Source organism: Rana temporaria, chromosome 13 (assembly GCF_905171775.1).
Source record: "Rana temporaria chromosome 13, aRanTem1.1, whole genome shotgun sequence".
In the NCBI taxonomy this organism is placed as follows: Eukaryota; Metazoa; Chordata; class Amphibia; order Anura; family Ranidae; genus Rana; species Rana temporaria.
In genome coordinates this window covers 104,407,504-104,421,544 of record NC_053501.1, presented here as the reverse complement: position 1 = coordinate 104,421,544, position 14,041 = coordinate 104,407,504, and the positions used below count along the sequence as shown (strand labels likewise).

Sequence of the window (14,041 nt, the reverse complement as noted above, 5' to 3'; positions counted from 1 at the left end):
GTCAGATGAGCTGCTATACTACCTATGTTTGTGAGTAGTGTCATTTTATTTTATTTTAATAAAATGTGTGAGATAATGCATGAGGCCAGTGCGTCCTCTTTCTTTGATCTATTTCTACAGTGTGCTGAGAGCAACCCCGGTCCTAGAGGGCAAGGCTTCAAAAGAGTTATCCATTTTTTGAAATAGAGCTATTGTTCCATCTGGGTTTCTCACTCTTGCGCATGGGATCATTGCTAGACATGTGCACTGCCGAAAAATGTGTTTCTTTTGTTTTCGTATGATTATTATTTAATATTTTTCATTTATCATATCATTTGTTGTGATCGACATTTGTTACTTGGGATCATTTGTAACTTCGGATACATTCGTATTCGTCCTGTTCCATTCGTTTAGATGAGGCATTCATTACTTCGGATCATTTGTAACTTCGGATACATTCATAATCGTCCCGTTCCATTCGTTTAGATAAGGCATTCGTTACTTTGGATAATTCGTAACTTCGGGTTCATTCGTATTCGTCCCGAGCCATTCGTTTAGATGCGGCATTCGTTACTTCGGATAATTCGTAACTTCAAATGTATTCGTTCTGTAGAATTTGTTTAGATGCAACATTCGTTACTTTGGATAATTTGTAACTTCGGATGCATTTGCATTCATTCCATTTGTTTAGATGTGGCATTCGTTATTTCAGACTGATGGTAACTTTGAATGTATTCATTCTGTAACATTCGTTTAGATGCAGCATTCGTTACTTTGGATAATTCGTAACTTCAGATGCATTCGCATTCGTACCGTTTTATTTGCTTAGATGCGGCATTCGTTATTTCATATAATGCGTAACTTCGGATCCATTCGTATTCGTTATCTTCACTAACAATTACTTTAGCCAAACTTGAAAGGAAATTCCAATAAAAATTTAAATTGAATCTATCCCAAATTAGCTGCTATGGCGCAGAGACCTGAAAAGAGTTACTGGCTTCAGCTATTTTGCCTATAATTTCCTTTAAATTATTTTTCCAAATTTGACTCTATTCTTTTTAGTAAATAGATTCTAAGGCCCGGATTCACATACAGCGGCGCATATTTATGCCGCCGTAGCGTATCTCCTTTACGCTACGCCGACGCAGCGCAGAGAGGCAAGCACTGAATTCACAAAGCACTTGCTCCCAAATCTGCGCTGGGTTTCTTAGGCGTAAGTCGGCGTAAGTGGAAGTAGGCGTGAGCCATGCAAATGAGGCGTGATCCCATGCAAATGATGGGCCGAGCGCCAGACAGATACGAATAACGAATGGCGCATGCGCCGTCCCATGGACGCATTCCAGTGCGCATGCTCAGAACCAGATCGGAACTACTCCCTAAGATACGTCTGATCACTGCCTACGACGTGAACGTAACCTACCCCCAGCCATATTCACGTACAACGTAAACTACGTAAAATACGCCGGCTTGTGTTCCCTGGTGCAGCCCTTTGCATGGATGCTGCTGAGTTACACCTGCTTTAGGAGGCTTAACTTTATGCCGGACGTACAATTTACGCGCACATCTCGTAGCCTGCATCGGGCGCAGGTACATTTGTAACATCGCCATATCTCCCTCATTTGCATATGTGAATACAAAATCAATGGGAGCGCCAAATGCGTCCAGCGTAAATATGCGCCCACTTTACGCTAGAGTAGGCAAGTTACGTAGGTCGGATGAAGCCTGTTTTTAGGCGTATCTTAGTTTGTGGGTCAGGCGCATAGATACGACAGCGCATATTTGCACTTACGCGGCGTATCTGGAGATACGTCGGCGCAAGTGCTTTGTGAATCCGGGCCTTACTGTTTTAATATATAAGCAGCACACAATTTTTTTTACTGGTGTAGCACCCTGGTCCTAAACAGGGCTGGCAATAAATCTAGTTGTGCTAGGTGGTAATTAGCCTGACTAATTGGTAGGTTCATCCACTGATTTCTGGTGTAGTCTCTCTCTTCTGTCAATAGGTGGCACTGTTGCTTTTGCCTTTAGAATGCTGGATTACTAAAAATTCAGGTGATGGGTAACTAGGTTGTCTCAGACAATCAGCAGGAGTTTCTTTAACTGCTGTGTATGCTGGGATAGGCTATTTATTTGGGAGGAGTCAGGTGATTGGGGTTCTTCCTGCCCGGGGCCCCAGCCTGGGTGTGTGTGTGTTGAGGAGCTCCTGGTTGCTAGGCCTAAAGCCTGAGGCCTATACAGGAGTTATGGTGGCTGCTAGGTCCACTTAAGGCCTATTAAGCAGTTCAGGGTTCCGCAAAGAAGGAGCAGCCAAGGTTAAGCCTGAAGCCTGGGGCGGAACCACGTCCGTTAGAGGCTCAGCCCGAAGGGAGCCTGATCATTGCCGGAGGTAAAGTAGAAGCAGTTGCCACAAGGAACAAACACTCCTGTTGCCGGAGGCAAGTTTTGAAGGGATGATGTTCTGAAGGAGTAGACTTTATATTCCTGAGCCCTGCACTCTATACACCCTTTTATATTCATGACCCCTACACTCTATACACCGTTTTGTAGATATGGCTTAGATTTAGTGCAGTGTATTATGCCCACAAATTTTCTGTCATTCTTCCAGTGTGTCCGTCTTTCCCTTCAATGTAGTTCAAAAGTTGGGAGGTATGATGCTGTGAAGGATTCTTCTTGTCAAAATAAATATGCTGCAATAGTGTTTCATGGATATGCAACTTATATGCAGTGTGGACAGGGGCAGATCCAGGGGGGGCAACGGGGCAATTGCCACCCCCGAGAAATTTGCTTTAGTTGCGGAACTTGCGGGCACCTAAGAGTCTGAGCAGACGGCTCCACGTGCGAGTGACAGAGTGGGCGCCTCGGCTCCACGGGTGGGTGACAGCGTGGGCTGCCTGGTGCCTCGGTGTGTGGGCGGGCGGCTCGGCCTCGGCTCGGCGGTGAGTGAGAGTCAGAGAGTGGGCGGTCAGCTGGTTGGCTCTGTGGGTGAGCGGGCGGCTGGCCAATCAACAAGCTGGCAGCCGGGGGAGCAGAGAGACGACATCATCTTTTACCGCCCTGCGCCTGCATCCCTGCAGTAACTTCCGCCATCTCTCTGTTGCCTGACTCTGACAATCAAAACACCACCTTAGCAAGTGACAATTCACAAGGTGTGACAGGTGACAATCTGCATCTGGTGGCAGGCAAGTGACATTCCGCAACTTATGGCAGGTGACGTGGCAAGTGACAATCCTCAACATGTGGCAGGTGATGTGGTAAGTGGACAATCCACAAAATTTGGCAGGTGATGTGGCAAGTCACAATCTGCATCTGGTGGCAGGCAAGTAAATTTCAGCACCTTTTGGCAAGTGACAATCCACAACATGTGGCAGGTGACGTGGCAAGTGACAATCCGCAACTTGTGGCAGATGACATGGCAAGTGACAATCCGCAACATGTGGCAGGTGACGTGGCAAGTGACAATCTGCATCTGGTGGCAGACAAGTGACATTCCGCAACTTGTGGCAGGTTATGTGGCAAGGGACAATCTGCAACGTGTGGCAGGTGACGTGGCAAGTGACAATCCGCAACGTGTGGCAAGTGACAATCTGCAACGTGTGGCAGGTGATGTGGCAAGGGACAATCTGCAACGTGTGGCAGGTGACGTGGCAAGTGACAATCCGCAACGTGTGGCAAGTGACAATCTGCAACATGTGGCAGGTGATGTGGCAAGGGACAATCTGCAACGTGTGGCAGGTGACGTGGCAAGTGACAATCCGCAACGTGTGGCAAGTGACAATCTGCAACGTGTGGCAAGTGACGTGGCAAGGGACAATCCGCAACGTGTGGCAGGTGATGTGGCAAGGGACAATCTGCAACGTGTGGCAGGTGACGTGGCAAGTGACAATCCGCAACGTGTGGCAAGTGACAATCTGCAACATATGGCAGGTGATGTGGCAAGGGACAATCTGCAACGTGTGGCAGGTGACGTGGCAAGTGACAATCCGCAACGTGTGGCAAGTGACAATCTGCAACGTGTGGCAGGTGACGTGGCAAGGGACAATCTGCAACGTGTGGCAGGTGACGTGGCAAGTGACAATCCGCAACGTGTGGCAAGTGACAATCTGCAACGTGTGGCAAGTGACGTGGCAAGGGACAATCCGCAACGTGTGGCAGGTGATGTGGCAAGGGACAATCTGCAACGTGTGGCAGGTGACGTGGCAAGTGACAATCCGCAACGTGTGGCAAGTGACAATCTGCAACATGTGGCAGGTGATGTGGCAAGGGACAATCTGCAACGTGTGGCAGGTGACGTGGCAAGTGACAATCCGCAACGTGTGGCAAGTGACAATCTGCAACGTGTGGCAGGTGACGTGGCAAGGGACAATCCGCAACGTGTGGCAGGTGATGTGGCAAGTGACAATCCGCAACATGTGGCAGGTGATGTGGCAAGTGACAATCAGCAACATGTGGCAGGTGATGTGGCAAGTGACAATCTGCAACGTGTGGCAGGTGACGTGGCAAGTGACAATCAGCAACGTGTGGCAGGTGATGTGGCAAGGGACAATCTGCAACGTGTGGCAGGTGATGTGGCAAGTGACAATCCGCAACGTGTGGCAGGTGATGTGGCAAGGGACAATCTGCAACGTGTGGCAGGTGACGTGGCAAGTGACAATCCGCAACGTGTGGCAGGTGACGTGGCAAGTGACAATCCGCAAAGTGTGGCAGGTGATGTGGCAAGTGACAATCCGCAACGTGTGGCAAGTGACAATCCGCAATGTGTGGCAGGCGACGTAGCAAGTGACAAACTGAATTTGGTGGCGTGGCAAGTGACACACTCGGGGCTCCCACTGATTCTACATTATTGTGAGTTGAACAATTTCATTTTATATTACAATGTAATAATATAAAAAATGCGCTTCAATCATCCTGACACCATAACAACCATTGTGCAGTGATCATTGAGGCGCTAACACCAGTCATTTCCCTGATAAATTGCCTCCCAAAAAAAACTCTGATAGTGCCCCTCCCGAGACTAGACTCTGGATCCGCCCCTGAGTGTGGATCTTATAATGTTGTGTATATTAATGATTTTCATACCACAATGCACTACATTATTATACCAGTAGTGCAACAGCAGCTTTCTATTCCCCACATCCGCCTTTATATACTTGTAATGTAATCGTTACCGTACATAATGCATCCTCCTTTTATAATTTCTGTACCCCCTTTTTATATTTGCCCTTTTCCATTAGAGATCTTCTTTTTTCGTTTGTTTTCTATTAATGGTGCTCTTGACTTCCTTGTTCCTCATACTGTAGATGATGGGGTTCAACATCGGTGTCACGGCTGTATAGAGAATGGACACCGTTTTGTCTGTTTCTGCAGAATAAATAGAAGAAGGTTTAAGATACACAAACATGATGGTCCCATAGTAGAGACTCACCACAGTCAGGTGAGAAGCACATGTGGAGAAAGCTTTATGTCTTCCATGGGAGGAACGGATCTTCAAGATGGTGGAGATGATGTGGATGTACGAAGTTAGAGTCAAGCAGAAAGAACACATAGCAATGATACCTGCTCCAATATACATCACTATTTCATTTAGAAAAGTATCTTTGCAAGACAGTCGAAAAAAAGGCGGCATCTCACAGAAGAAGTGGTTGACATGGTGGGACTTGCAGTAGGGCAGTTGAAAGGTGAGGATAACTTGAAGAGCAGAGTTCAGGAAGCACATACTCCATGACCCTACAGCTAAACTCATACACAACATTTTATTCATGATGGTGCTGTAGTGCAATGGCCTACAAATGGCAGAAAACCTGTCATACGCCATAACGGCAAGTATAAAGCACTCTGTGGATCCTAAAGCCAGACTGAAGTACATCTGTAATGCACATCCCAACAAGGAGATACTTTTATCCATGGCCAAAGTGTTTAAGAGAATGTTGGGCACAATGGTGGATGAGAAAAAGATATCGATAACGGAGAGATTACTCAGAAAGAAGTACATGGGGGTGTGTAACTTTGGGTTGATCCTCACTACTATGATTAGTAGAAGATTTCCTGACAATGTGATTATGTACATCACAAGAAACACAAGAAAATAGAAGACTTGGAGGTTCGGGACATTAGATCCAAATCCGAGGAGGATGAACCTTTCCGGAGGGGTTTGGTTGACTTTTTCCATAACATTCAGGTAATGTCTAGTAGGAGACAATTGTAACAATCACAATAAAATAATCATATAGCCAGATTCACGTAGATCTGCCTAACGTTAGGCAGGCGTAGCGTATCTCATATACGCTACGCCGCCGTAAGTTAGAGAGGCAAGTGCTGTATTCACAAAGCACTTGCATCCTAGGTTACGGCGGTGTAGCTTAAATGTGCCGGCGTAAGCGCGCCTCATTCAAATTGTGAAGAGGTGGGCGTGTTTTATGCTAATGAATCGTGACCCGACGTGATTGACGTTTTTAACGAATGGCGCATGCACCGTCCGTGTACGTATCCCAGTGTGCATGCTCCAAATTACGCCGCAAAGACTCATTGGTTTCGACGTGAACATAAATTACGCCCAGCCTCATTCAAGGACGCCTTACGCAAACGACGTAAAAAAAATGAAATTCAACACGGGTCCGACGTCCATACTTAACATTGGCTGCGCCATCTTTTTGGTGGAATATCTTTACGCCTGAAAACGCCTTTACGTAAACGGCTTATCTTTACTGCGACGGGCAAGCGTATGTTCGTGAATAGGCGTATCTCGCATTCTAGGCGTAAATCAGCGTACACGCCCCTAGCGGCCAGCGTAAATAGACAGCTAAGATACGACGGCGACGGCGGTCGTATCTTAGCTACATTTAAGTGTATCTGAATTTGAGAATACACTTAAATATACGACGGCGCAGATTCGAAGTTATGACGGCGTATCTACTAATACGCCGGCGTAACTCTACGTGAATCTGGCTAATAGTTTTCTTTTAAAGGAAAACTTGACTTTTTTGAAATAACAACTATATGCATAGTCATTTTTTTAAATTTATGAATAGAGTAGGGAAGAGTTGAAAATCCCCTACCAGTTAATTTTTTGCTGTTTTTGTATGTTTTGGGGTATTGAAAAATAATTTTGGAAAATACATGGACTTTTTAGGCACACAACATAAATTGTATGTAGCACTACCCCCGGATGGTGGTTTGTTGTGGGCGGCACATTTACCTCGTGGCTCTTCCGAATTCCTAGGGGTGAATGATGCATATAGCAGTAGTAAAAGTATGTCCGCAACAAGTGTCTTGGCTGTGCTCTTTATTACCCAGTCGGGTAAAAACAATGAACTGGTGATGAAAGGGATATAGTTTGCAGGAAGACGTAGAACAGCAAATTCAGGCGTAGTATTTGGAACAGTCCTGTTCCCATATGTAACTCTTTCCATACCACCCTTGCCTGAGTGGGTTTAGTGTACCCGGACAGGCCTCTCTCATTGACCTGGCAGCTGGAGTATCACCCGAACAATTGTAGGATAAAGTCTCTGCCACAGACCCTCCTGAATGGACTTCAGGGAGACGCCTCTGCCACAGGCCCTCTCTTATTGCAGTTACGGAGATAATCCTCCTTAGGTGAATTACGCCTGGATCTCCTTCTTAATGTCTCCCAGGTACTGGCTGACAGGTGATCAATCCTTCAGTGTCCGGCTACCTTGATCCCCGGTGGTTTGTCGAAACCCTTTTGGATCGCCAGCCTCTCATTGGCGCTCCTTAGATGGACTCCCCACCGAACAGCAATACCGCTTGGGATCCTCAAAGGTGGGAACCCAGCCGCTCACTGGGACCCCGTCGCTGCTCAGATGTTCTGGGCCAACATGGCCCTGGAACCAGGAACAGCGTGTGGCACGCACGCCACGGCCAGGTAGGCCATAACGCCGGGGGCGCCATGATGTGGCCACCCTAAAGGTGGGTGCCACACTGGACGAAGAAGAACCAGAACCAGTGGCGTCTGCCCCATAAATACCCTCCCCCAGCATGCACAGCGAGGCTAAACCCTCCTGATTGGCTGCTGGGGAAGAGCCCCAAAACCTTGACTCCACTGCTGCCATCTACTGCACAGGGGTGGGAAGAACACCCCAGCGCAACAGAATGAGCCCACAGCACAGCCAAGCTGAGACAGAGACCCTGTTTTAAGCATAACAATGTGGATCAGAGTTTAACTACGCTCTGATCTTCCTTTAAATTTAAATAGCACCGGTTCTTCAAAGTAACCAGGCGCTACATGTATAAAAATACACCACATTTTATTTATACAAAAATATTTCTCCTTTTATAAAATAATTATTTACCGGTAGCGGGGTTAACACACAGCCAGGTAGCAGCTATCACAGCCAGGCAAAGCAAGACTCCGGAGTACAGTATAAATGCACAGCGAGGTAGCAGAGTCCGTGTTGGTAATGGGTAATACGTGCCAGGCTGGCCAAACAAAGGAAGTAACAGGGTTCTGGCAAGTAGGGGTAGTCTGTGCCCAGTCTTGGATACATAAGAATAAAGTTTGCTCTACTCACAGCGTAAGTGATCACAGGGTCAATCCACACTCAGGATGGCACACAGCCAAGGGTAATTCACTCTCAAGATGGCACACAGCCAAGGGTAATCCACTCTCAAGATGGCACACGGCCAAGGATAATCCACTCTCAAGATGGCACACAGCCAAGGGTAATCAACTCTCAAGATGGCACACAGCCAAGGGTAATCCACTCTCAAGATGGCACACAGCCAAAGTTAATCCACCCTCAAGATAGCACACAGCCAAGAGTAATCCACTCTCAAGATGGCACACAGCCAAGGGTAATTCACTCTCAAGATGGCACACAGCCAAGTGTAATCCACTCTCAAGATGGCACACAGCCAAGGGTAATCCACTCTCAAGATGGCACACAGCCAAGGGTAATCCACCCTCAAGATAGCACACAGCCAAGGGTAATCCACTCTCAAGATGGCACACATCCAAGGGTAATCCACTCTCAAGATGGCACACAGCCAAGGGTAATCCACTCTTAAGATGGCACACAGCCAAACTGCCTGTCTTCCAGCACATGTTAAAACAGCTAAATCCCTCACAGACACTTCGCCCCCACCCTTGGAAACAGGGGGGTTTAAACTGTCCAATAGCCACACAGGTCAGGTGTATTCAAACTTATCAGCAGGGGGGCTGCTGTAGGAGTCCCCCCTCCCTCCACATAGACATCCATTCCATAATATACGTTTTTTCCAAGGCAGACAGACACAAACAATGGAATACAACCACACCCCAAAGGGGTGTAAGGGACAAGGCGGTGCAGAGACCGTATATGTGGGGGGAAAAATTGCGCTAACTAGAAAAATTAGTGATAAGAGGTATGACCCAAAAAGCAGCCAGCACACAAACAAACAAAGTCCAGGCAAATAAATACAAAAAAGTGCAGCGCTAAAAAACATTAATGTGAAAAAAATGTTATATAAACAAACAATTGAGGAAACACTTGTGTAGTGAATGGTAAATGGGAAGTTAGCTCATGAGAGCCAAAGTATATGTGTCTAGCGATCAAGCTAGTGGAAAACACTGGATAAATGCAAAAAAGCAATCAGAGTTCAATGAGCTGTAGGGAGAGTTCATGAAACTGCTTCCAGCTGGAAAGGTGAATGCACTTCACAGATGATGTAAATTCAAACAAACAGTGGTAATGGCTTGTCTGTAGCAATCTCCACGTTGGTATAGGAAATAAAAAGGGTACTCTTACCAGCTGTGGTGGACTTGCGTGCTAATACTAGCGCCAAGTCAGGTAAAGCGTGGTGGTCACAGCGGACCCTGGGTTTTGTGCAGATGGATGGCTCTGTTGGATGGTTCAGATGGTCGCTCCACTCAGGATATTGGAACCGATCTGGTCAGACGCTCTCTCCAAGGCAGAAACCCCAATGGGTGAGGCCAAATGATGGAAAAGGCCACACTCGTGGAACACAGCATATGTGAGAAACAAATGAAAAAATGCTCCAATGGTGCAGGTCAAACAAGTAAAAACCGTGGAGGCTTTATTTTGTTAAAAAATGTAGCAGTAAAATCACGTGAAATTAGGATCATAAAAAGCAGTATGGGGTACTCAGCATGTTACCCGACGCGTTTCGGCTCAAAGCCATCAACAGGGGCATGTGATATTGCCCCTGTTGATGGCTTTGAGCCGAAACGCGTCGGGTAACATGCTGAGTACCCCATACTGCTTTTTATGATCCTAATTTCACGTGATTTTACGTGAAGGTTTTCTTTGTTTCTGTTATAAATTTCATAAATAAGTAATTTTTCTCATTTACTGATATGTGCTGATGAGGCTGTACTTACAGGCACTAATGGGCATTGATGAGGCTGCACTGACCAGCAATGATGGGAATTGATGAGCATGCACTGATAAGGCAGCACTGATGGGCACTGATGAGGAGGCACTAATATGCCGCACTGATAGGTGGCACTGATATGCAAAACTGATGGGCACTGATAGTCGGCACTGATCAGCACTGATAAGTGGCACTGATGGGCACTTATGGACAATGATAGGCAGCACAGATATGCGGCAATGATAGGCAGCACTGATAGGTATCACTGATGGGCGGTACTGATGGACAGGGCAGCCATCAGGGGGGTACAGGCAGTACACCTGTAAGGGGCCCGGAGGTCCCCAGGGCCCCAGATGGCAACCCCCCTTTTTTTTATTCATTTTTTATACAAAAAATATATTTTTTAAATATATTTTTATTTTATTTTTTATTAAAGGGACAATTTTTTTTTATTTTTTTATTTTTTTGCCCGGATGACAACCCCCCTTTTTTTCATATTATTTTATAAAAAAAAAATTTTTTATATATTTTTTTATTTATTTTATTATTTATTATATATATATAATTTATTATTAAAGGGCCCAGAGGTCCCCAGGGCCCCGGATGGCTACCCCCCTTTTTTTTATTAAAAAAAAATATGTTTTTTTTAATATTATTTTTTTTTTTTTTTCTTTTTATTTCTTTTTTTATATATATATTTATTAAAGGGCTCAGAGGTCCCCAGGGCCCCGTGTGGCAAACCCCTTTTTTTTTATTGTTTATAAATGTTTATTTTTTTATTTTTGCTTATATTATTTTATTATTAAAGGGCCCAGAGGTCCCCAGGGCCCTGGATGGCAACCCCCCCATTTTTTTATACATTTTTATTTGTATATATATATTTTTCTATTTTATTTTATTAAAGGGCCCAGAAGTTTATTTTTTGTTTAAAGGGCCCAGAGGTCCCGGGTGGCAACCCCCCTTTTTTTGTAATTTTTTTCATAATTTTTTTTTATTAAAGGGCCCCAGATGGCAACCCCCCCTTTTTAAAATAATAAATATATATTTTTGGAATGCCAATTTCCTGTTTACACTGTGATCAGTTAAGATTGGACACAGTTGATCACATAGTAAAAAGTCTATGCCATAGGCTTTTTACTGTGATCAGTAATGCACTATGTCCGAGGGACATGACGCGCCACTGATTGCCACTCTGCGTGACCCCTCCTGGTCTCCCGTCCGTCCATCATTTCACTATATGGCGGGCGGTTAAGTATTTTTGTACAAAAAATATTTGTTGGATTTTTTTTTTTTATAATATTTATGTTGTGTGCCGAAAAAATCCATGTATTTTCCATTTATTTTTTTCCATATCTGCTAGTTAGGAGGGAGCACGGTATATTCAGTATGGGTGTCCACAATACCACCCAGTGATCAATCAATGGGCTAGATTCATGTAGCATTTATGGCGGCGTATCTCCAGATACGCCGCCGTAATTTCAAATCTGCGCCGGCGTATCGTTACGTCGATTCTCAAAGGCAGATACGCTCAAAAAATAGGCTTCCTCCGCCGACGTAACTTGAATGCGGCGGCGTATAATTGTGTGCAGTATTACGTTGGCCGCTAGGGGCGCTTCCGTTGTTTTCGGCGTAGAATATGCAAATTACCTAGATACGCCGATTCACAAACGTACGTACGGCCGGCGCAATTTATTTACGTCGTTTACGTTAGGCTTTTTCGGCGTAAGGTTGTTCCTGCTATTAGGAGGCGCAGCCAATGTTAAGTATGGACGTCGTTCCCGCTTCGAAATTTGAATTTTTTAGGTCGTTTGCGTAAGTCGTTCGCGAATAGGGATGGACGTAATTTACGTTCACGTCGAAACCAATACGTTGTTGCGCCGTACTTGGGAGCAATGCACACTGGGATATGTACACGGACGGCGCATGTCAATCACGTCAGGTCATCATAGATTTACTTAAAACACGCCCCCCCTTCCACATTTGAATTACACGCGCTTACGCCGGCCCCATTTACGCTACGCCGCCGCAACTTTCGGAGCAAGTGCTTTGTGAATACTGCACTTGCTCCTGTAAGTTGCGCCGGCGTATCGTAAATACGATACGCTGCGCCGCCGTAACATTGCGCGCCCCTACCTGAATCTAGCCCACAGTATTCTAGTGATACGTTTTGGGTTAGCTCCCTTCACTTCCTGTCCCAGAGATGCAACAGGAAATTAGATTTCCCCTCTTAAGCCTCGTACACACGATCGGACTTCCAGCGGACCTTTCCGTGGATTTTGGTCCGAAGGGCGTTGGCCGTGAACTTGTTCTGCATACACACGGCACATTTTGAGCCAACATTCACCAAACCACATCGTTTTTTAGCTCTTTACCACCACCCTTTGGGCAACTTCTGCTATTGTTGTCTGATGTTTAGCATTGGTTCCGAGCATGCGTGTTTGTACTTTTTAGTTGTACGGATTTGTGTATACACAATCGGATAAACCGTACTGGTGTCAGCGAACACATTATTAACCCCCAGCACTGGTGTCAGCTAGCACATTATTACCACCAGCACTGGTGTAAGTCAGGGTTTGACAAATTTCCTTGGAATCTAGGAGCCAGCTAAAAAAGTTAGGAGCCAGAAAACGCACCCCGTCCCGACGAGCTTGCGCGCAGAAGCGAACACATACGCGAGCAGTGCCCGCATGTGTAAACGGTGTTCAAACCACACATGTGAGGTATCGCCGCGATTGGTAGAGCGAGAGCAATAATTCTAGCCCTAGACCTCCTCTGTAACTTAAAACATGCAACCTGTAGAATTTTTTAAACGTCGCCTATGAAGATTTTAAAGGGTAAAAAAGTTTGTCGGCATTCCACAAGCGGACGCAATTTTGAAGCGTGACATGTTGGGTATGAATTTACTCGGCGTAACATTATCTTTCATAATATTAAAAAAAATGGGGATAACTTTACTGTTGTCTTATTTTTTAATTAAAAAAAGTGAATTTTTTTCCCAAAAAAGTGCGCTTGTAAGACCGCTGCGCAAATACGGCGTAACAGAAAGTATTGCAACGATCGCCATTTTATTTTCTAGGGTGTTAGGATAAAAAATATATATAATGTTTGGGGGTTCTAATTAGAGGGAAGAAGATGGCAGTGAAAATAGTGTAAAATTACATTAGAATTGCTGTTTAACTTGTAATACCAACGGCCACCATCAGATGGCGCCAGCTCACATCTGGTGGTAATAACTTGTAATACCAATGGCTCACCACCAGATGGCGCCAGCTCACAAAAAAAAAATGGCCCGCGGGCCGGTACTTTGAGACCACTGCTTTAGACAGCTGTCCCTGTAACAGGTGTCCCCATTGGAAGATTGCCCTTTTCTTTTGAGCTGGAGAAAATGCTATGGTTTTGGACTTCCACTTTCTGACAATGGCAACAGTTAGGACAAACATGGGGACACAGACAGCAATAAAAAAAATTTATAGAGTTTCTAAAGCCTCGTACACACGATCCAATTGTTGGCCAACTGAGCGTCAGATTTTTGTCTTAAGGGCGTGTGCCAGGATCTTGTCTTGCATACTAACGGTACACAATTGTCGTACCACAAACACGAACAGCTCTTGACCGCCACCCTTTGGGCCCCTTCTGCTAATTTTTTTGTTTGGTTAGCATTGATTCCAAGCATGTGCGTTTGTACTTTCAACTTTTGTGTGACAGACTTGTGTATGCCGAAAATTTCCTAGCCTGT

General features: G+C 45.4%; 1 protein-coding gene across 1 annotated transcript; it reads right to left on the bottom strand.

Moving 5' to 3' along the window:
• Window positions 1-5,185: 5,185 nt before the first annotated feature.
• Window positions 5,186-6,145, bottom strand: LOC120920374 (olfactory receptor 1009-like). Its single transcript, XM_040332414.1, has one exon. The coding sequence runs from the start codon at window positions 6,143-6,145 to the stop codon at window positions 5,207-5,209; it is 939 nt and encodes a 312-aa protein (XP_040188348.1). The 3' UTR covers window positions 5,186-5,206.
• Window positions 6,146-14,041: the final 7,896 nt, after the last annotated feature.